This window comes from Bos mutus, chromosome 21 (assembly GCF_027580195.1).
Source record: "Bos mutus isolate GX-2022 chromosome 21, NWIPB_WYAK_1.1, whole genome shotgun sequence".
NCBI classification, from domain to species: Eukaryota; Metazoa; Chordata; class Mammalia; order Artiodactyla; family Bovidae; genus Bos; species Bos mutus.
This window is the reverse complement of record NC_091637.1, coordinates 32418980-32443487: the sequence shown is the minus strand read 5'-3', so window position 1 is coordinate 32443487 and position 24508 is coordinate 32418980. Positions and strand designations below refer to the sequence as shown.

At 46.2% G+C, this 24508-nt stretch overlaps 1 protein-coding gene across 4 annotated transcripts; it reads right to left on the bottom strand.

Moving 5' to 3' along the window:
- Positions 1-6137: 6137 nt before the first annotated feature.
- On the bottom strand, positions 6138-23871 carry SNUPN (snurportin 1). Of its 4 annotated transcripts, none has more exons than XM_070358585.1 (9): positions 23734-23871; positions 20679-20841; positions 18935-19082; positions 14324-14428; positions 13994-14090; positions 12436-12533; positions 10003-10080; positions 8404-8484; positions 6138-6725 (listed from the first exon to the last, which is right to left on the bottom strand). In XM_070358585.1, exons 2-9 carry the CDS (start codon positions 20834-20836, stop codon positions 6402-6404), a joined length of 1089 nt encoding a protein of 362 aa, XP_070214686.1. In that variant the 5' UTR covers positions 20837-20841; positions 23734-23871; the 3' UTR covers positions 6138-6401. The 4 variants fall into 4 exon arrangements, with proteins under 4 accessions (XP_070214686.1, XP_005891829.1, XP_070214685.1 ...); XM_005891767.3 differs by having other exon boundaries at positions 23625-23749; XM_070358584.1 differs by lacking the exon at positions 23734-23871 and adding an exon at positions 23337-23570.
- Positions 23872-24508: the final 637 nt, after the last annotated feature.

Below are 24508 nucleotides of genomic sequence, written 5' to 3'. Positions count from 1 at the left end.
ACTCTCCATTGTAGCACACAAGCTTCTCATTGCTGTGGCTTCTTTTGATGTGGAGCACAGGCTCTAAGGTTTTTGAGCTTCAGTACTTTCAGCAACTGAGCTCAGTCATTGCGGCTCCCAGTCTCCAGAGCACAGGCAGCAGTTGTTCCAGGGCATGTGGGATCTTCCTGGACCAGGGATCAAACCCATGTCCCCTGCGTTGCCAGGTGGATTCTTAACCAGTAGACCACAAGCAAAGTCCAACATATATTTTTAAGCAAGCATGATCTTTTGTTTTATGCCTTCACATATGCAGGGCAGGAAAGATTGATAAGCTTTGAGCTTTTAGCCAGCGTATGACTGGTTCCTTTGGTAAGATGAGCTGATTTTTGAGTCCCACTTTGTCTTAGGCTTTTGTTATTATACTCAATCTTTACATCAAAAGAAGAACCAGATTAATTTTTAATTCTGTTTCCCCCTCCAAGTACTGAGAAGTTTGATCTTGGGCCCTGATTGATTGTGACTTACCTCCTGCTCCGTCTTCCCCGAAGAGTGTCTGCTATCTAATAACAAGGCAGACGTGAGGTGTAGAGGGGTCTGGGAGTGCTGGGAAGCTAGCAGTAGTGAAAGTGTATTAAGAACAGCCTCAGCAAGAATATACAGTGGAGAAAATACAGTCTCATCAATCCTCGGTGCTGGGAAAACTGGACAACTCCGTGGGAATGAATGAATTAGAACACTCCCTGACACCATGCACAAAAATAAACTCAGTTCAGTTCAGTCACTCAGTCATGTCCGACACTTCGTGACCCCATGGACTGCAGCATGCCAGGATTCCCTGTCCTTCACCAACTCCCGGAGCTTGCTCAAACTCATGTGCATTGAGTCAGTGATGCCATTCAACCATTTCAATAAACTCAAAATGGATTAAAGTCCTAAATGTAAGGCCAGATACTATAAAATTCTTAAAGGAAACCATAGGCAGAACACTTTCTTTTTTGACCCACCTCCTTGAGTAATAAAAATAAAAATAAACAAATGGGACCTAATTAAATTTTAAAACTTTTACACAGCAAAGGAAACCATCAACAACACAAAGAGACAGCCCTCAGGAGAAAATATTTGCAAATGAAGCAACTTACAAGGGATTAATCTGTAAAATATACAAACAGCTCTTGCAGCTCAATATCAAAAAAATGAACAACCCAATTTAAAAAAATGGGTGGAAGATCTACATAGACGTTTCTCCAAAGACATACAGATAGCTAAAAAGCGCATTAGGTGTTACCTCAAACCCATCAGAATGGCCATCATCAAAAAATCTACAAACAATAAATGCTGGGAAAAGTGTGCAGAAAAGGGAACCCTCCTATACTGTTGGTGGGAATATAAACTGGTACAGCCACTATGGAGGTTCCCTCAAAAACTAAAAATAGAACTACTCTCATGTGACCCAGCAATCCTACTACTGGGCATATATCCAGAGAGAATCATAATTCAAAAAGACACATTTGGGCTTCCCTGGTGGTCCAGTGGTTAAGACTCCACCTGCCAATGCAGCGGACATTCGATCCCTGGTCCAGGGAGATCCCACATGCCATGGAGCAACTAAGCCTGTGCACCACAAATGCTGACCTGTGCTCTAGAGCCTGGGAGCTGCAACTACTGAGCCCATGCTCTGCAACAAGAGAAGCCACCACAGAGAGAAGCCTGTGATCACAGTGAAGAGTAAGCCCCGACCACAACTAGAGAAAGCCCAAGCGCAACAATGAAGACTCAACGCAGCCTAAAATAAATTAAATACATATATAAGTGAAAGTCACTCAGTCATGTCCGACTGTTTGTGACCCCACGGACTATACACTTCATGGAACTGAATAATGGAGTGGGTAGCTGTTCCCTCCTGCAGGGGATCTTCCCAACCCAAGGATTGAATCCAGGTCTCCCACATTGCAGGTGGATTCTTTACCAGCTGAGCCACAAGGGACGCCCAAGAATACTGGAGTGGGTAGCCTCTCCCTTTTCCAGCGGATCTTCCTGACCCAGGAATCGAACTGGGGTCTCCTGCATTGCAGATGGATTCTTTACCAGCTGAGCTTTTTATTGATTTCTCTGTTAGAAAGGAAGTCTATAGCTGGGAAGGTCATTTCTTTCCCTCCTCCAAGGTATGCAGTGTGGTTTTTGTGGCTGACCTTTTTTTTGGCCACACCAGGTGGCAAGTGCAGGATCTTAGTTTCCCCCACCAGGGATCAAGGAACTTGCACCCTCTGCAGTAGGACTTAAACACTGGACTGCCCAGGATGTCCCCTTTTATGGCTCTCCTTTTAATCACATTCACGAGTTAAATACAGTTCTTATTCTTAGAAGTCTGTAGCATATCCAACCACCTGTTAGCAGCCTACACACCTCCTCTCAATCTTCTCCCCAGGGTCACTGCCCTGGGCATGAGAGAGGGGGGAGGGGTTCCCCTCCAGACTGCATTCTCATTCCAGCTCATCATTTCATTCACTCAGCAAACATTTATTGGTGCAAGTCATAGTGCCAGGCACCAGGCACTGAAAGATGAATAAAACCAAGTCCCTGACCTCAAAGTGCTTACCATCTAATAGAGGAAGCCTGTCATAAATAATTCAACCTTGCCCAAAGAGAGGCTGGAATGTCTTGACTAACAATAATGTCTTTGTTTGCATGGGTATCTTTTGCCTCACCAGATAATCCAGTAATGTGACATGTTATCAGCCAGACCTCAGGAGCGGCTGGAGAATGAGGTCGGCCAACCAGGTCTGTATGACCAAGTTCAATAACAAACTTTGAACACCAAGGTACAGGTGAGATTCTCTGGTTGGCAATATTCCATGAGTTTTGTCACACAATTACTAGGAAATTTAAAGCTGTCCATGATGCTACTGGGAGAAGACCAGTGGGCAAGATCCTTGTTCGGAAGTTTTCTGGACTCCACTCCATGCATTTCTTCCCTTGGTTGACTTAAATGTTTCATTTCACTGTGATAAACTGTAACTGGGAGTCAAACAGTTTTTGGTGAGTGTGCTGAATCCTTCTGGTGAATTATCAAATCAAAGGACAATCTTGGAGACTATCCTAACTTTGGGAAATAGATATGTAATGGAATGGGGAGGGCACAAAGACGAGAATGGCTAATTCCACCTGCAGAGGTAATGTTCCAAACAGGTATCTTGTCTATTCAACATGTAGATAGGTAGGGACTTCCCTGGTGGTCCAGTGGCTAAGACTTCATGTTCCCAACACAAGAGGCCTGGGTTTGATCCCTGGTCAGGGAACTAGACCCCACATGCCGCAACTAAAAGTTTGCATGCTACAACTCAAAAGATCCCGTGTGCTACAACTAAGACCTGGAGCAGCCAAAAACACAGATGGGTAGGTCTATTCATCAAGTGGATGAAATCAGAGCGAGGAGGGCTGGCTTGGGGGTTGGGGGGGAGAAGTATGAAACACGTGTTTGTACTAAACCATAAAGCAGCATGGCTAGAAAGGAGCAGTAAAAGCGGCAAGGTACTCCATGAGACGAGACAGACATACTAAGGCCAGGCCATGAAGAAACTCGCACAGCAGGCCAAGGAGCTTCACGTGTGCACTGCAGGCCATGGGGAGTCCTTGAAGTAACATGGTCAGATTTGCATTTTTACAAAGGGTCACTCTGCCAGTTGTTGTAACAGAGACTGATTAGAGCTGAGGGGGAGGTGGGGAAGACTGGTGGCAGGAAACCCAGGTGAGAGACGCTGGTAGTGCTGCAGCAGAGAAATGATGAAGACTTGAATTAAGGCCTGACTACTGACGAGTCACTCTCCCACTCATTTCAAACTCGGCTTGTCCCAAACTAAGCTCATTATCCTTCAGCCCCGGAGTCCCTCCCAGTCATGTTCTTCCTGAAATGCTTGTCCTTGTTAATAGCATTTAGGCACCCAAGTTAGGAACTTAAGAATCATTCTGATGATTCCTGTCCATTTCTTTTTTTTTTTCTTAATGTCTTTATGCATAATTTATGGCAAGACAATTACTCAGTCCTCCTTTTTCACAGATTTGGTATTTGTAAATTTGCCTACTTGCCAAAACCGGAAACCTCCCAAATCAACACTTCACACTTTTTACACTCATTCACATTTTGTCGTTGTTGGACATGACTCGGTCATGTCCGACTATTTTGCGACCCCATGGACTGTAGCACGCCAGGCTCCTCTGTCCATGGGATTTCCCAGGCAAGAATACTGGAGTGGGTTGCCATTTCCTCCTCCTCCTGTCCATTTCTTTCATTTCACAGCTAGCGAGTCACCATGTCCTTAAGTCCCACCTCTCTCTTCTCCATTTCCTCTACAATCTAAATTTGGAGTTAACGTTAAAATAAGTAGTATCCAATCACAGAAACTGACAACACAACCGTCTTTGAAATGGGTGGCAGGGGGTGATTTCATAATTCACAGAGAAATATGACCAGGAGACACATTCTATTCAGTGATTGATAAATCATACTGGCTCATTTAAAAATATGAGGGCATACCCCTGAGAAACATCCTTCAAGGTACCATTTAACAGTATCAAGTTGTATGTGGTGATGTTTGGCTACGTTCTTTGATTCCTGCATCTGTCCCCAGAGAGCATTCTTTGAGGGAAGTAGTCCTTCCAGACCCGATTATTTTTGGGCAGAGCCTGGTCAAGTCTCTACTGATACTGGCATGCACAGCTCCTGAAATGATACAGTTGGCTGCTGAGAGCACAAACTAGAGCATTCAGAAGATCATTAAACAGAGACTAAACCTCTAAGCAGCCTACAACATGCTTTTTGGCAAGGGGAACACGATGTTCCTATTACAGAACTGACCTAAATTCAGGAAGCAGCTTACTGATGTAGGCACGCTTAAATCTGCGGCCAGCTGGGTCATTACTGGGTAGGGAAGGGGGTTTCTTCCTTCTCCAATTTTACAGTGTCAGCCTGAGTGGCCCTCTAAGAGCCCAACACTGAGGCTAGTTCCAATGGGGTGCTGAATTTGTATAATTAGGCTCTGCTTAACCACAGCTTCTGCCCAGATCCGTTCCCAGAATTGATCAACACAAAGAAACAACTGCATGTCAGACAAGATCTGACCTGGATCCCTCTGAACATTTCTCCGCAGGATACTAGTACACTGGAGTGGAATAGTGAAGACCTTTTGTCTACTAAGAGAAGTCCTAGAAGAGTGGAAAGCAGTATGGGAAGCAGATTGAGGCCATGGGAAATGGGACACATTTCCTGAACAAAGAGCAGAAACTAACTGGTTGGTGTTAGAGGCCGCCTTCCACCCCCGCAGCTGCCACAGAGCTCTCGTCCACAAATCTGAGTGGATGCCGCCTGCACAAAGCGCTTCATCAGCTCTCTTTCATCCATGATATAAAATCCAAAACCTCTGTATAACACACCTTACACACACAGGCCACTTAGGGTCAGGGCCATCTCTTTCCAGCCTCCTTTCCCACAGCTTCCCAGCCCCACTTCACCCTCGAGCCATGCTGAACCAACTTCAGGCCCCAGAGCAAGTCCTGCTCAGCTCTGGAGGGATGCAACTGCATCAACTCCTGCTTCTGTGAGAAACTCCCCCCTCCTTGTCCACAGAGCACATTTCTGTCCCTCCTGAGTCTCAGCCCAGCTCTGAAACCTCCCTCTGCTCCTCCCACTCTCCCCCGCCCCCCTTTCTGCACTAAAGCCATCATCCCACCATCTAGATGCTGGTGAGTTTATTTCCTCACTGGATCCTGAGCTCAAGGGCAGGGATGAAATCCTATTCCACACCACAGCCCACTCTACACCCCTGGACCTAGCACAAGGCTTATTTTCTGGAAGATGTTCAAATGTTGGTGGAAGCAGTGAATGAACTCTATTTGCATTTTATCTCTGGCTGTGTCGAAACCAGAGAAAATCACACTTGTCTTCTCAGAAGAGGGAACATATTCAAATACCAAGAACTGCAGTTCCTGGTAAGACCTTTTAGAAAATGACGTTACCAACAGCAGCAACTAGAAACTCAGCAGAATGCTTAAGCGCTAAACAGTGAAATGGGCCAACACTTGACAGTCATGGTTTGGGTAGCCTGAAGGAGTGGAGGTGGGGGAGATTCCTGACAGTCTAAAGTTTAAGAACCACAAATAACTTCTTAAGAATGACATATATTTACACTGTGGATCTGTGATACATTTTCACAGGAGTTGCTGCTCAAATCCGAGGACCACTCAATGTGGGAACCCTCCCTACTGTTAAAGCCAGCATTTCAGATAGTAGACAAGCTCTTCCCAGCTGGAATGGCTTCGGAAGGTCTGCCCTAAAATGAAGTCACTTTGTTCTTGTGACTGTCCACCTCCCCAGCCTTCCTCTGAGCCAACCACCATCCTGTGGCTCCCAGAGGAGGCTGCCCTGCCTAGTTCTCCATGAGGCTCTCCGGGTGGTTGGGGCTCTGGGGAGGGCTCTTCAGCTTGGGGGTAGACAGGTGCTCCAACTCATAGTGTCCATTCTCAGAGACCCTGGGTGTGAGCTTCCCCATTATGCCCTCCTTCTTGCTCTTCTTGTGCTCAATAATCTGCTGGAGCTGGTAGCCAGCATATTCTGGCTTGGTAGTCAGTGGGCAGGCTGGCACAGCTACGCCAAGAACATCTGACACCATGTAGGGGCGCAGCCAGCCCACCAGAGGAGTGCTTCCAGGGCTGTAGTGGGTCTGCTTGTGGTAGAAGAGAAGCCCATCCACCTACAAGAGAGGAAACCTGGGATGAGAAGGGACTCTGGGGCTCATGTCTCCAGGAGAGCTATGTACACTGCGGCCGTCCCTATGGTCCAGTTCTTTCTTCCTGGGTCACTGCCGGATGACAGAGAGTCCTCATTCTCAGACATGCATCTCTCTAAATGAAGAAATGGCCTAGAAAACGAAATTCTAATATACAGAAACATACACAGTACTTTCCCGTTCACAGGGTGCTTTCCTACCCACTATTTCACCCTCTTGAAGTGCGTGTTAGTCACTCAGTTGTGTCCGACTCTTTGCGACCCTATGGACTATAGCCCACCAGGCTCCTCTGTCCATGGAATGTTCCAGGCAAGAATACTGGAGTGGGTAGCCATTCCCTTCTCCAAGGGATCTTCCAGACCCAGGGATGGAATCTGTCTCCTGCACTGCAGGCAGATTTTTTACCGTCTGAGCCACCAGGAAAGCCCCATTTCACTCTCTTACCCACCATGAAAGTGTCTGAGAGTTGGGGCTGCTCCAGCTCCAGGAGTTCTGGGGCATCCCCCAAACACACTGAGGATGAAGGAGAAATCCACCTTGAGCCCAGGTCTTCTCTCCTCTGATTCCATGTACTTCCTACCACCTGGAGGTCCCAGGAGTGGGGGATGTGCTCCATGCAGGGAACAAAGCAGGGAAACTAGACAAGCCCCTCCAAGATGCCAGACTGCTGAGTGCAAGGGAAGCAGCGGTCAAGCAGCCAGCATTTCTGGCTGCCTGAACCTCCCCCTAAATTGTTTGAATGCTACATTCTGGGAAACTCAGTTTTTCTCAACGGGAAGACCTCCCACAGTTCCATATTTTCTTTTCTGTGATTCAGTGACTCATCTCTAAAAAGCATTTATTGTCACTGGGGCATAAGGGTTATAAATAAAGATGGTGTTCTTACCACCTTCTTAATTGACTCCCAGAAATGAAGGCAGCTCAGCCTTTGCTATTTCCTTATTCGGGAAGCTGTGATCCTTTTAGCAAAATTATATTCAGTTCAAGCAAATACTTGTGGGTGACTAGGCAGTATTTTAAAGGGTACGATGGGCAAAGGAAGTCTGTGTAGAGGGTACAGGCAGATTCTGAGGAGGACAAAAGGCCCCAGGGCTGAGCAGACCCTGAGGACCTGAGACTCTGAGTTGAGCACTAAAACCCTGGAGGTCCTAGGCAACCTGGGACAAGTCAGTCACTCTGCTGCCCTGCCACTGCTCAGCATGCACTGCCATCCCTGGGGACCATCTGCTGGTGGGAGGAAGGAAGGATTAGGAGTTCAAAGCCCTGTAGTCTGTCGGCCACAGAAGCGCCTTTACATCACAATCAGCAGTGGCAGTCAAACATGGGGCTGATTCTCACGCTTATAGCACAGAGGACACAAGGACCCAGCAATGGAGCCCTCACCTCTCTCTGGGCCTCAGTTTCTCCATCTGTAAAATGAGGGAGTGAGATGAGCTTTCCTTTCAGGGCCCTTCCAGCTCTGGCCATCTGACTTACCTGACTCTGAAGGGTCACGAGCACATCCTTTCCCAAGAGTCAGCTTTCAGCCCTTTTTCTGATGCTTTGACACAGCAAAGTCAGAGGCACTCTTAAGACTCCATGTAGCTGAGTTTCCCTGTGTCCCACAACCACATCAGAGCAATAAAGACAATGGTTTTGTTACCTCAAAAGGGAAGTCCATAGATAGCACCTTACACAGGCTCTCAGGGGTACAAGGGAAATTCTTCAGTCCCACAAATTTAAACTGAAACATAAATTAGAACAAATAATTATTATATGTTACAAACAATACTGGTTTCAGCAGTTGAAGACCTAAAAATATATCAAAGAAGAAAATTTTCAATCTCAGCCTAACCGGCCCCCTCTACCTGTCCTCTGAATTACTAGGCATAGAATTCTCAACCTTGTTTTTTACAGGAGAACCATCTGGGAAACTCTTAAAAATTACTGATGCCCAGGCCTCCCCCTGAAATTCTGAGTGAACTGCTCTGGGGTGGGACCCAAGCATTTTTGTTTTTTAAGCTCTCCAGTTGATTTTAACATATGGTCAAGACTGAACCACCAGGTTCTAGGTGTGGGGATTCTGTTATTCTCCCAACCTTATGACCGCTACCCCAAACGAAGTGCTGGTGAAATGCCACAACAGCAAAAAATTTTATACTAAAGCAACATAACAAAGTGATGAGGATTATGACAACCTCTCAGTCAGATTGCTTGGGTCTGAAGTGCACCTCTGTCCATCATTTAATCTCCATATGCCTCCATTTTCCTGTCTATAAAAAGGGATAATAAAAGCATCTACTGCACAGGGTTGTCAGGCAGACTCAGCGAGACAGTACACGCAGAGCACACAGACCAGCGTCTCAGAGGAAGCAGCGCCCGTGTTCTTTCTGGGCCTTATTGACAATGTCACTGAAGTACTGGCTCCATTTAATGTCCTGTAACTGGCTATCTAGTTGCCTTTAAAAATGCTGTAAGCAACCCAAGCAAATGCCAGTCTATAGAGCTTAACAAATAAAACGCAATGAAAATAGCCGTCCTGTGTTTAATCCCTGAAGGAACAGCAAAGACACTTGGGCTATCATCCTGGACCGTGGGACCTTGGGGAAGGCAGCACCCTCTCTCTGAGCCTGCATCCTCATCTATAAAAAGAGGGAACTCACTAGATGAGGTCACTCTTAGCTCAGATATAAAAGCAGGGGTTCTCAAAGTGTGGTCCATGGACCAGCAGTATCAATTTCACTGGGAAACTTGTTAGAAATGCACTCTCAGGCTTTACCCCAGACCTACTGAATCAGAAACTCTGGGGGTGAAGCCCAGGAGCTTGAATTTCAACAAGCCTCCAGTGGCTATGGATGCAACCTATAGTTTGAGAACCACCGTACTAGCATCCTAAATAGCATTATTAATAAAAGAAGGTATTAGCATTTTCTATCAACTGCTATTTATTGAGTGCTCACTAGAAAGACTTGCACATTTACATCATTTGGTTCACAGAACAGCTCTGTAAGGTAGGTGTTATTAACCCTGTTAAACAGATGAAGAAATGAAAGCCAAGTGAAGATATTAACTTAACCAAATAATTGTTAAAAGCCAAAACTGGAATCTGGATAACTATTAAGTCCATACTTTTCCCACTATGCCATGCTGCCTCAAAAAGACAAAATAAAGATAATTTTATCCATAATGATTGAATTCAGACAACAGAGCACTCCAAACTGATCCCCAGAACGAACTCTGCAGTCCTAGCACCAGGCCTTACTGGATTGCGCTTGGTTTTCTCTCCCAGTCCTTCTTCTTCTGGTAACTTTGAATGCAACCAGTAGAATCGGAAATCAGTCTGCCAAAGAGACAGGGAAAGATGAAATAAGGCTCACTGTTTCATGAACAAAATATTGTTTTATGAACAAAAACACCCCATTCTAAAAATCTGCTTGAGGGTCAAAAGGCACAGATGTCGTTGTAAGATAAATAAGTGCTAGACACTGAAAGCGCAACACGGTGACTACGGTCAGCTTTGCCGCCTGGTATACGTGACAGCTGTTGCGAGTTGTTGATCCTAAGAGTTCTCATGGCAAGGAAAAAAAAACTATTTTTTCGTATTTTTTTTGGTATCTATATGAGATGATGGGTGTTAACTTACTGTACCATCTATGTAAGTCAAATCATTGTGCTGTGCACCTTGAACTTACACAGTGCTGTATGTCAGTTACACTTCAATGAAACTGTGAAAAATAGTCACCTGATGGATGAAAACCTAAGCCCTCCTCTCATTACCCTCAATTCTGTTAAACACTGCTTTAAGGTCAGGAAGATGTCATAAAATCTTTGGATATATTTTCCTTAAATCCAACAGGATTATTAATAGCAGTAATGCCAATATTTATCAGTGAAGGCCTACTATGTCTCAGGCTCCATACTAAGGACCTTACGCACATAATCGTATTAATCATCAACCATCCTCTCCAAGTTGTATCATGACTATCTCCATTTTATGGGTGAGGACTCAGGCTCAGAGAGATTGTGTCACTCACCCGGGTGCACACAGCATTACCACAGGCCCAGGACTCTGCAACTCCAGAGCACACTGTGTTAACCTCTGTCTTACTTTACCTGAGGGTTAGAAACGACTTTGTAGTTGTAACTTCTCATAAACTACTACTTCTGATACATACCCTTCTGATGATATTTAGGGGCTTTTCTTTTTCTTTTCAAATTTCCAAAACCAAAAAAATAAATAAATAAATAACCCACAGTCTTTTTTCTTTATATTATCAAAATATAGGTGGCTTTAGTTACCAAATGTGTAGGCTGTGAATGTATGTTACGACATCCTTCAACAGAATTAAAGAAAAATAGATCCTGGATTGAATTTGTGAATTCTGAGTTTGGGGCTTGGCTCTGTGTTTGGGCAAGGTACTTAACATCTGTGGCTCTCAGCTTTCATATCTAAACGATCAGGAGTAAAAACAATAGTACATACTTATCTTTTAGAGTTGTTGTAAGGGATTCAGTGAGATCATGCTCACAAAGTGCTTAGCGATGCAGGTCTTGGCTATTATTTTTTGAATTAGATGCATGTTAAAATTCTGAACTACCACCATCTGGCATGATTTGGAAACCTAGGTTGGGGTAATGGCTATGGAAAGAAGCAGCCTATGGTGATAACCTGTGATTCGCATGCTTGGGCCTCTGTGAGGATCACCTGGAGGCTTATTAAAACATAAGCCCCATGCCCATAATTTCTGATTCAAGAGGTTGAAGAATCTGCATTTTGAACAACTTTCTGAGGCCACACATTGAGAACTACAATGATAAACTATTAACAGCTGAGAGGGAGCATTAAAAACCCACTACTATAAAACTGGACAGAGCTTGCCAGGTGGCTCAGGGGGTAAAGAAGCCACCTGCCAATGCAGGAGATGTGGGTACAATCCCTGAGTTGGGAAGGTCCCCTGGAGTAGGAAGTGGCAACCCACTCCAGTATGCTTGCCTGGAAAATTCCAAAGAAGCCTGAAGCTGGTCATTGCACAGAGCTGGACATGACTTAGTGACTAAACAACAACAAACAAAACCGGGACAAGGACAGGGAGCACGGGGGAAGAGACAGACCCTGTGGGGAGACCTGGCCTCTCTCTCGATGACTGCTTGTCACTTGTAAGTATCACCAATCTGAGAAAAATGTTGTGGGAAGCTGAAACTTGAGGGGAGAATATTGGGGGGGGTGGCCATCATACTAAGGAGGCCTTGACATTCAGGGTCAGGATGTGGCTGGCAAGGAGCAGAGGTGGCAGAAGTCTACCTGGTGCTGCTTACCACTGCACCTTCTCTCCTGGTGCCGCCTGCACGAGGCAGCATCCCCGCCACCTGCAGTCTTCCCTGCCAGCAAGCCTCCCACACTCTGGAGAGAGGGGTGGCTACAGCTTCCACGAAGCCCCAGCCTATCCCTCCGCTCTGTTTCTCCTTCCTCCCCTAGAGAATGGCTATGCTTCCCTTAGTTCCTCCTACCTCTTTTTAGAAATGAAGCTAATTTAAAACACACTCAAAGATGCAAGGAACATTAGGTGATGTTCTTGATATACCACATCCTGTGAACACCAAGAAGCTGGTCACGGACTAAACCCACGTGCTGAGCCACTTTCCTGGGAAAAGAGGAGAAAGCAGGAGAAGACATGAGGCGAGCGTCAGTCCTCACCTGGCAGTCATAAAACGGGTGTCCCCGCCAGCACATCACGTCCAGAACGTAGTAGGTTTGGTTCACCTCACTGTAAATGCAGTCCAGAATGGTGTAGTCTGTGGGCAGAAAGTCAGTACAGGGTTCCCATCAGGGCTCCCTCCACCATAATCTAGGGAGCCCCATCTTCGGGGCTTGGGAACCACATCCAACAACCCTCAGTGATCCCAGGAAGGCCCAGCACTAAGGGACAAAGTCTTCACAGCCTTTTCTGGCCGCCTGGTATAGCCCAAAGGTGGCCTGAGGTGTGTGAGTATAGGAGGGGTCAAGGCCATGCCACATGGGATCTCTGAACCTTTAGGTAAGGTTTAAGAGAAGCTCAAGTTTGAAGGCAAGTAACCTTCCATTTTAGTTGACGATTACTTTTGAGTTCCCATCATAGGTACTGCGTTCTGTGGGGAGTATTAACTGTAAGTCCTCCCTGCCTTTAGGGAAGTTATAGTCCAGTTAAGGAGATAAAGTGATCGAAGAGGAGAAAACCCAGCGCTGCAATGTGTAGCCCAAACCAAGATAAACGAGAGTTCCAGGAAAAGGGGACTGGAACATCAGGACATGCTTCACGAACAAATAGGATACAAATAGTCTGGTGGGATCAGAGGACTGAAATAACAGGGCGGGGGGCAGGGGAGGGCCCATTTCAGGCCAGAGTGAAAAAAAAAAAACGGAGGGATCTGGGCTCAGGACAGAGGACAGCAGGAAGCACTAAGGGAGCCTGAGCCGGTAGAGACAAGAGAACTGTGTAGGCCCAGCTCTGCCAACTCCTCGCTGAATGACCGCAGGCAAGTTATTTAACCTTTAGTCTCCTTGCCTGGGCCCAGGTGGGAGGGAGAAGCTAAGATGAGGACAAAGATAAAGGAGAAAAGGGAATTTGGCAGGAAGCCCCAGAAACAGCTTACTGTATGTTACACTTGGTCTTCTGAGGGACCTTTCCCCAGAAAATCACACCTGTCACCTTGTGACGAAGTCCATGGGAAAGTGCTGCTGCTGCTGCTGCTGCTGCTGCGTCGCTTCAGTCGTGTCCGACTCTGTGCGACCCCATGGACGGCAGCCCACCAGGTCCCCCGTCCCTGGGATTCTCCAGGCAAGAACACTGGAGTGGGTTGCCATTTCCCTCTCCGTGGGAAAGGTACACTGACTTTAATTCAGTTAAGTTAAAAGTGAAAGGGAAGTCGCTTAGTCGTGTCCAACTCTAGCGACCTCATGGACTGCAGCCCACCAGGCTCCTCCATCCATGGGATTTTCCGGGCAAAAGTACTGGAGTGGGGTGCCATTGCCTTCTCTGTGGGAAAGGTACACTGACTTTAATTCAGGGGTTTAATTCAGCAGGCCTCACAAGTGGCAACTATTCTGCAACTGAGGCGGCCTGACCTTGAAGGAGAGCCCAGTGGGCAGAACAGTATCTTTGTACAGTTCCAAAGGTGTTCTTTCAAAGTGGGTCTTTAAAACAACTAGGCAAGTAACCGAGCACTGTCTCTTACTGATTATAAAACTTAAAAAACAGACAACTTTACGTAGGCACCTTTCTCTGTTGTTGAGTTTCGCCTGTTGCCTCCTGGCAGAAGGGAAGGAAACGTGTTGACACAGTAGCCACTCTTGGTGTAGGCACTGGTAAGACCCTGTGGGGAAAGGCAGTTACATCAGGCATCAAGGTCTCCTCCCCTTTTTGTTTCCACACTCTGCACAGGTGCCATCCGTCCAAGGATGGCTCTCACCAAATCCCTCCCGCAGGAAAGCGTTTCAATCCCTGGGCGGGCACAGCTGCCTGACAGATAAGGAACACAGAGCGTGCAGAGAACCCCTCAAGTTGCAGGCCAGGCACGCTGGCACACGCGTGGGAGCGGCTACTCACCTGGGAAGCCACGATAAGGGATCTTTTTCCAACAGGGCACACGACCACAATCCATTCCTGCCCCAAATCTGAAGGGACGTCAATTAACCACTCTGACAGCATTAACTGGGAACACAAAAAATGGTGTTGAAAGTGAACGAGGCTGATGATCCGAGTAGAGAATGGACTTGTGGTGAGAATGGCGAAAGGTGAAGACGGGATGAACTGAGAGCCAGCGCTGACACACACACTATCGTGTGTAAAAGAGACAGTGGTGGGAAGCCGCCATGAATATTTAACACGGGAGCCCCACCTGGCGCTGTGATGATCCAAAGGTGTGGGATGGGGGTAGGAGGGAGGCTCAAGAGGGAGGGTGGCGATATATATATAATTATGACGATTCGAGTTGTTGTATGGCAGAAACCAACACAACATTGTAAAGCAATTTCCCACAAATTAAAAAAACAAACAAACAAAAAACTGTCAACAGGAGTGTGCTGCTCCTGTGTTTACAGTGACAAAGAATTTATGTCCTGGGACTTCCCTGCTGGTTCAGTGGCTAAGACTTCTCCTTCCCAATGCAAGAGGTCCAGGTTCAATCCCTGGTTAGGGAAGATCCCACAAGATGGATGCAACTAAAGATCCTGCCTGACAACTAAGAACTCGATGCAGCAAATAAATAAATATTAAAAGGAAAAGAAATATATATATATGGCTTCCCTGGTGGCTCAGATGGTAAAGAATCTGCTGCAAGGCAGGAGACCCAGGTTCAATTGCTGGGTCAGAAAGATCCCCTGGAACAGGAAATGGCAACCTGCTCCAGTATCCTTGCCTGGAGAACTCCACTGACAGAGGAGCCTGGAGGGCTACAGTCCACGGGCTGCAAAGAGTCGGACAGGAGTGAGTGACTAACACTTTCACTGCATGTACATATTATAATGAAAATACACGTAAAAGAATGAGAACAGAAAACCGACAGTGGAGCCTCCACCTCACTCGCTCTTAGTAATCAACTCATCTCCTGTTCACCCTGAACTTTAACTTCTCACCTTCATTATCTGCATCCATATACATTCTTACTACCTCACCTACTATACTGGAGGATGCAACCCTCTTTCTTTCCTTACTTTGTCCCCCCAACTACCTTTATCACACCATTATGTTCTAGGGATTATACCTCAGAGATGAATAAAATCCTTTACCTTGAGATGCTCTAAACTGGATCAAGTCCCAAACTACTGACCCAAATACTACACCAAAAGATGTAAGGAAATCTACCTCAAAAAAAGAAGAAAAAAGGCTGTGGTAAAAGGAATTTGAAAAGATCTGCTCTTTCATTCATCACTGGTTCCTCCCATTGATACCACCTATCAGGTAATCCCTCCCACTGAATCTATCGTCTCTCCCATCTCTCCTTCCCTGTAGGCCACAAAATACACAACCCCTAATCCTCAAATCCAAGGCAAAAATAAAACTTTATACTCTACATTTCTATTAAGCTCTTCCACTTTCTCTTTAACTATGAATACTTCATATTTCCTGCTGCTGCCTTCCCACCCACTCTGACACCCTCAGTCCAGATTCGCTGCCTCACATCCCTGCCTGACCTCCCCGCAGCTGAGCATCTCTATTCCCTCATGTCCCCCTCCTTCCTCCGCACCTGGTGCGATGCTGCCAGTCGTATTCTCCTTGACACATGCTTCCTTGGCTCCGTGACACACCACTTTTCTGTTTTTCCTCCAAACAGTCCTCCACACACTCTCCCAAACATGTAAATAATCTTCAGAGGGCTGTTTTAGGTCCCCCTTTTCTTTTCCTCTTAGATGCTATCCCCTGTTGGGGTGAATCTCATCTACTTCTGTAGCTTTACTTGTCATTCCAAAGAAGATGCCTCCTAATTCTCTTCTTTTTCATCTCCAGAATTCTTTCCTTTGCTCCAATTTTGTATTTCCAGCTGTCCACTTGGTATCTCTTTCTCTGCTGGTCCTCTCTGTACCTTAAACTCAGCATATCCAAAACAGAATTCACTCCCTTCTGTACCCTAAGTACTTCCCATCCCTGAAACACCCACCCTTCCCCTTCTGCATTCTGTGCCCTATTAATAATATCATCACCTCCCTCTGTGTTATTCAATCTTAAATCCAAGGCATAATCAACAATCCCTTAAACAACAGTAGTAATGCAACATCAAAAGCACAAATGACAAAACAAAAGATAAATTAAGATTACATCAAGCTGTAAAACTTCTGTGCTACCAAAAATATTAAGAAAGTGAAGACAATGGAGAGAGGAGCGAGGAGGGTTCAGGATGGGGAACACATGTATACCTGTGGTGGATTCATTTCGATATTTGGCAAAACTAATACAATATTGTAAAGTTTAAAAATAAAATAAAATAAAAAAGAAAGTGAAGACAACCCACATAATGGAAAATATCTGCAAATCATGTATCTCATACAGAACTTATAAAGATGTATCTCACACAGAACTTATAAAGAACTCTTACAACTCAATAACAGAAGACAAATAACTCCACTTTCATATAGGCAAAGAATTTGAACAGACATTTCTCCAAAGATACTGGCTAATAAACACATGAAAAGAAGCTCAACATCATTAGTCACTAGAGAAATGCAAATCAAAACTATGGAACAGCACTTCACACCCACTAGGATGGCTAAATCAAAACGCTGGACCATAACAAGTATTGGCAAATATGCGGAAAAACGAACTCTCACACATCGTTGATGGGAATGTAAAATGGTATAATCACTTTGGAAAACAGTCTGGCAGTTCCTCAAAAGGCTAAACACAGAGTTATCATACGGCCTAGTGACTCCCTCCCAGGTATATATCCAATAGAAATGAAAACGTATGTCCTCACAAAAACATGGTAAACAAATATTCATAGCAGCAATATTCATAATAGCCCCAAAGTGGAACAATTCAAATGGCCATCAACTGATGGATGGAAAAACAAATGTGGTATATCTATACAACAAAATATTACTTGAAAAGGAATGAAGTTCTGACACATGCTGCAACATAAATGAATCCTTTTGCTAAATGAAAAAAGCCAGACACACTTTTACTGCCCTCAATAAACTCACCATCAGCTCTTTTAGCAAACCTAGCTCCCTACCACAATCTCTCTCTTCCAGGCCTTTCTACACACTGATGTGGCAGTCATCCCATGAAGTCCCACCTCTGCCCCTGGCTCAAAAATTCTCAGTGCTTCCTCACAGTCTAGGCCAGAGTCTAAATCCCTGTACATATTTCTGCTATATACCACCCCCAACCCTATGTTGCTCCATCCACACATACCCTCTGTACATCCCTCCTGAACACATCATATATTCCTCTCCCACCTCTGGGCTCTTGTTCAGCCTTATTGTGCTGCCTGAAACACCCTGAAATACTCTGTACCTCTGCCTGTCCTACCCACGATTCAAAGCTGTCTTCTCTTTCATTAACCTTTTCCTGATTTTGAAACCCTGCTTCCTTCCCTGCTGGAAGTTAATATCACTTTCTTACTGAAAAAAAAAAAAAAAAATATACTCTACACTTACTGGGCTATTGCACGGGCTATTTCCAGCCCATGTGTACTTTCTGAGCATAGCCTAGCTTAACAAAGAACAGGGCCTTCAACAATGTTTGCTGGGGACTTGCCCAGTGGTCCAGTGGTTAAGAGTCATGCTTCCACTGCACAGGTTTGATCCCTGGAACTAAGATTCTGCATGTACAAGGCTTGCACAAGTTCCTTGCACAAAGTTCAATAGAACTCAACTGTACTTTGTCACGGAAGACGTCGTCTGTGCTATATTTGAGGCAGAGAAAGAGAATGGGAGTGTGTGTACCCAGAAACCATATTCTAAAAGTAGGAGAGGACGCTGAGGTGACAAGACACTCGGGTTACAGAGAGAAGTATGCAATAGCAGGGTAGACCCCTGGCCCCACTCAGATACATGCCCTACCTCTGGAATACCTGGGTTGCCTAGAGCACTGGACAGTCTCCATGCCTGCCTCCCCTATGGCACCACAAGCCACAGTGGCTTCTCCTCTGGAATCAGCAGGGCACTAAGTCAAGTTTGCCGTAGTGTCTGTTATAGTGGTCTCAACCTCAGCTGGCTAGCCTGGGGGTGCTGGGCAGTTCCCAGTGTTCAAGGGCAGCTGTACTTCCAACCTCCAACCACCTGAATGTAAAGGTCCAAGACTGGCATATTAGTCCACCACTTGAGAAAGATTACTAACCTGGGGGGAGGGGTGGGGCACAGTGCTGGGATGGGCAGGCCTAATCCAAAACATCTGTACAATGACTAGTAAAGAAAGACAAGAATGGAATCAACTAGCATATCAATAGCTCAGCGGGTTTTGGCAGCAGGTCAGAAGCCTTTGCTAACAGCATGGGGTGATGATTCTGAAACCCACTATGCAGATTCCATCAGCGACACCCATCAGCACACAGAGCTGTAAGCCATCTCTTCATCTCGGAAATGTTCTCTACATCAGCACTTTCAACGCAGTTCCTGTTCTTCCTATCTCGTTCCTCTCTGTTCATGGTAAGTAAAGAGCTCTGACTGCACAGTAAATGGAGCAGGACCAGCTACACCTAATCTTCTCTGGACCACTCACTTGATTAGCATAGCGTTTTGGTAACTCCTTGCCAGTGTCAACGTCCATTTCCTCATCATCTTTCTTTTCTTCTTCTTCTTCACTCTCCATCCCCGTCCAGTCATCTTCAGCCAGTCTTCTGGCATGGTTCACATAATCCAGACGTTTTCTGAGGGGGGAAAAAAAGGCATAAGGCCAGGTCTTTATGTCTCACAGGAAGACACCCTACAATGTGACAGATGTAATTCAAAGTCTCTAAATTCAGGAGCAATTTGGAAATTGTGGTGGGAGTAAGAGATGATAGAATTTCCTTTGTAAGCCTTAACTAGTGACCACCTCCTCACAGATCCTAAATAGGAAACCCAGTTTAAGCACACTCGGCTTTCTTCAGAGTTTCCTAGGAACAAGCAAAGTACAATATTTAAAGGAATTTTCAAGTTTTGCTAGTGGCTGATCCCACTCCCTCCCACTCCGCCCTAGACGCCCATCTCCACGTAGGTGAGAGCTGACACTTCTCTGCCTGGCAGACATCAGTCTGAAGGCTCTCAGGGACTGCAAGGAGGAAACGCTGGGATGCAGTGAGAAGTCTGAGACAGGTACAGCTTCTGTGGCTTTCTGAGGAACAGCAATGCATCTCTCCTAACTTTCAAAAAAGACCACTTAGAAGAGCTAAGGAAATCTAATAATAATGTATCAACATTTATTCATCAGCTGTAACAAGTATACTATAAGATGTGGGAAATTCCCTGGCAGTCCAGTGGTTAGGACTAGGCATGTTCACCACTGTGGGCCTAGGTTCAATCCCGGGTCAGGGAACTAAGACCCTGCAAGCCGCTCAGTATGACCAAAAAAAAAAAGAGTGAGAGAGAGAAAGGAACTTGATGTCTAGAAGACAGATTTTTCACCATGTACTCTTTTATGTATTGTGAATTTTGAACCATATGAATGTATTATCTATTCCAAACTAATTAATCACAATTAATTAACTGTGGAGGTTATGGAGAAGGAGCGATCTGAGAATGTAATCTGCAAGCAACCCAGAAGCCCCAGGGAACCATCTCTGCTACACACGTCTAGCGAGGAAGCAGTGGGCAAAATGGAGACTGCATCGAAACTGCAGCTGTTGACAGTTTCTCCTAATCCTTAATTCCTTACCCAGAGGAGGCCTGTGTTGCACCGAGAATAAAAGGACAGGCCTCGCCTTCAGAGCAGCCCAGCCTCAAACGCTCGCTATTCTATAAACTCTCTTTCCCTGTTTGCTCAGCTTGGCACTGAGACTGAAGTGTATGGAAGACATTTCCTCAGATTCCCTGTGGAATTATTTGTCTGGAACTCCCAAGGGTTCCACAGAAACATCTGGGCTGAAGGAAGACAGGAAGCCCACACCAACCAAAGCCAGAAGTCAGAGTGCAGGAGAAGCCACACAGGGAATGTGGGGAATGGAAGTCTGGGCGTGACTTTCATAAGCCCTTAAACTGCAAAGCTCAGTACTGCTGCCAGGAAAAAAGAAAAGAAAAAGTTAACCAGATAGTTGAGCTTTTGCTTTCAAACTTCAGTCTCTTTCTACTTCCTCATCTTTTCCCAAGCTCTGGATGTCAAGGATGTCTACCTCTGCCAGGATTTATACCTCCCGACCTTGTGAGCAAGAACAATCTACAAAGGGTCCACTTTGAAGGGGGTTCTGTAGAGACAAGCCTGGAGCCTCCTGTGTGGTTCACAGCTGCCAGCCTACAGAGAGAAGCTAAGGAGTTAAAACATCTCTTACAATTTCTGCAGTTCCAGTAACTGGCGCCGCCGCTCACTCTGCTCCAAGGAACTGTACTTGGACTTGTACTGGGACAGGCGGGGGTGTGGGGCGGCTGTGCTGTTCAGATCTTGAGACACAGAAAAGCTACCAGCCAGGGCTTGACTCAGTTCTTCCATCTTCCCTACAAAGGAAAACATAAGAAAATGGTTCATTCATTTTGTATCACCTCCTGGGTACAGGCAGTTATGATGTAACATGATGGCTACATTCCTAAGAAACCTCACTTAATCCAAAATCACAATTATTTCCATTGGGGAAAAAAGGAAATTAAAGGGTGAGTTACATATGAGCAAAAACTTTTTCCCTCACAGATATTTTAATAATGGTCATTTTGATAGTTCTGAGTGTATAAACTTCAACATCAATCACTAAGCAAATCCACCTGGTGACTGAATCTAATTTTTGCTCTTTGTCATCATTCACCAAGGATCTTGTCACTAATTCCTTCTTACTATCACTGACATTCAGTGACGTGATCAAGTATCTAGTTTTTTCCTGAATAGTTCTAAAAATCTGTTTTTCGATAACTAATGTAATTGTCTTTTTAAGACAATTTTTTAAAAAGTAATTTCAGATGCAGTTTGATGGGCTGTTTAGTTTTCTAATAAATGCGAACTCACATCAAGAAAATCGAGCTCCAGGAGAAGTGCTGGTTCTGAAGCCCTGGGAGGAAGACAAGGAGCCAAAAACCCAAACCTGGCAGTTACTTTCTTGGTCTGTAGTTTGTTTTGTATGTTTGTTTGGGGCAGGCAGAAGCAAAGTTTCAAGGTCACATATGCAGGACTCACTTGGAAAAGAACTAGAATATGGAAGGCCACCTCCCAGTTCAGTGAACACCAGCTGCCCTAAGAGTGTAAAGGACTAACCCGTGGCACATTTGGGAGACAGAGGGTGGATGTCACACTACAGACAGACCACCAAGGGCAACCCTCAAGAATGGGAGCGGAAAGAGACGACTTCACACTTCACTCACCCTTCCCTGAATGAAAGCATGGGGCAGTACAGAAGCTTGTCGCTCAGTCAAATCTGATTCTTTACAACCCTATGGACTGTTTGTAGCCCACCAGGCTCCTCTGTTCACGGGATTTCCCAGGCAAGAATACTGGAGTGGGTTGCCACTTCCTGCTCCAGGGGATCTTCCCCACCCAGGGATGGAACTCAAGTCTCCTGCTTAGCAGGTGTATTCTTTATTATTGAGCCACCCAAGAAGCCCGGCACAGGCGCTTACCCAAGGATTAAATGTGCGCCTCAGGGAATTCCCTGGTAGTCCAAAGGTTAGGACTCTGCTTTCCCTGCCCAGGGCTCAATCCGTGGTCTGGGAACTAAGATCCCACAAGCTGCTATGGCCAGGAAAAAAAAAGTGTGCCTCAGACTGGAAGAAAACAGGAATATTTGGGAGAACTGGACTCACACAGCTGGGCTGGCCCAACCCTTCAAGTTCTGGTACAAACCAGAGGGCACCACTAATGCTCAGCTCCGCCCCAGGCCAGCTCCAGTCCTCTCAGCATCAAAACCAACAGGTTCATTTCAGAGCCTCCATAGTGAGAAATACACTCTATGCGCCTCTACTTGGCAACGAGTTATTTTCCACTGCACACTTGAACTCATTTTATTTCTTAATTTACAGCATTAGGGTTTTTTTTTTAATGCCTACCGCAGGGTTTGTGGGATCTTAGTTCCTCAACCAGGGATGGAACCCCACTGTGAAAGCACCAAGTCCTAACCACTGGACAGCCAGAGAATTCCCTAGTTTTTTGTTTTTTTTTCTAATTTGAAAGGACATTTTGTGTGTGTGTGGTTAAAAACACATGACATAAAGTTTACCACTTAATCATTAAGTGTATAATCCAGCTGTGTTAATTACATTCACCGTTGTGCAAGCAATTTCCAGAACTCTCTACTCTTGAAAAATGGAACCTTTATACTCACTAAACATGAATGGAAAACAAAAAAAACCTTAAAGTTTATCAGTATGGATTTGAGGCGTACTGACACACATATGTTATGCAACTGGGGGTGGCCATTCATGGTTGAGGCTAGGTGGTAAGTACTTAGGATTCTAAATTGTATGCTATTTTCTGTATTTTTCTATACTTTTGTGTAAGTCTGAACACTTCCATAATAAAAAATTTTAAATATTCATTATGTCTTCGGTTTACCAAGTAATGACCAAACCAAAAATACATTTATTAGGCCTCATCATGCCTTATCGTGGTGTGGGCTCACTCTCTGCCAAGAACTATAAAATCCTTAAAATTGATGCGTTGTACACTGGGGTGGGGCGACTCCCCTCCCCCACCCCCACCCCACCCCACCCCACCCCCCCCGCTCCCCTGTACCACGCTTTTATGGCTGTCCTTGGCTAGCTCCTGCTCTTTCAACCCATTCTTCGGATGGAGATGACTTGGCGGTCTCATCCTCCATCTCCATTCACCCTCTCACTCTCAATTTCCGACCAGCTCAGACCTCCCCTCCGAGCTCCAGACCCCGCGTGTTCCCCGCCACGGCTCCTTCCTCCTTTCCCTCCCCCTCCAGGGACCCCCGCGTCGAATCCCCCAGACCAGGATTTGGGCCTCCTCGGCGTCTCCCACTGGGCTTCAGTTCGGGGGCCTCTACCTGCTCCACTCGACAGTCCTCCCCGCCACATCCCCGCACTGTTTTTCTCTGTGGACGAGTGCATGACTCGTCCTTCCCCCACAAAAGTACCCCGAGGGGTCCTGGCTAGACAGCCGGGAACTTGAGAGTTGAACCCCGCCCAAGGAGAGGCCCCGGTCTCGCTCGGCGCCCCAACCCAGACCATGCCTCGGGAGGCCGGGAGCGTGAAGCCGGCCCGAGGGAGTCACGGCCGGGAGCCTAGGGACAATTCCTGAGCCGACGAGGCCCAGACTCGAACTCAGGACTCACCAGGCCGAGGTGACGATTCCACGCGCAGCCTCCACCACCGCCGGGCCGACCAATCAGCTGCCGTGAGAGAGCCAGCCCCGCCCCCTTGGCCGCCGCCGGGCCCACCCACCTCGCGCTGGTAGTTTCCGGCTCCTCTCGCCGTTGAGAACTCTGGGAGTTACTCGGGGATTCGGTCACAGGTTTGCGGTTACTTCCGTCCTCAACGGCCGGGTATTTTCCAGTCCGCTCGGATTTGGGGTCCGCCTTCTCCTCCTGTGTTGTGACCCGCCTGCAAGGTGACTTGGCTGGGCCGAGGCCTCACTCCCTGGCACAAGCTGCTCCAGGTTTCTTCGGCTAACAACAGGAACTCCGATCTCGTGCCCGGGCATTCAAGTTCCTCCAGCGCCTGCGTCCTGTCGCCTCCCCCAGATCCGCACAGTCCTTAAGGGTCCAGCTGCAGTCCACTTCCACTCCCGTGCCCGTGCTTATACGGGCAATGCAAGTTGCCCTGAATGACTGCTCCTCCTCACCCGCCCGCGGATCCCTAAGTCTCAATCGTCCCCTCCCCATTTCAGTTCAAGGTTTCCTTAGAACACTGGAAACCTTGATTACAGCCCGTTAGTCGGCTGTGAGCTTGGCAATGGTAGGGACCTGGTTTGATTTCTGCCTCCGGCAAACGGCAAGGTACTGGTGAAGGAATGATTGAATTGGTGCTAAGGGTAGAGGGAAGCAGCTGAGGTTTAGGAAGTTAATCAAACTAGACAGCGGCCTTTGTAAACTAGGACCGTAGAGATGCAAAATAGAAATGTGAATAGCCATTTATTGAATACTTACGTTGAAGTGGATACCGAGTTTCACACGCCCTATCTTATTTAAACTTAAAATAATACAAGGAAGTAGAGACT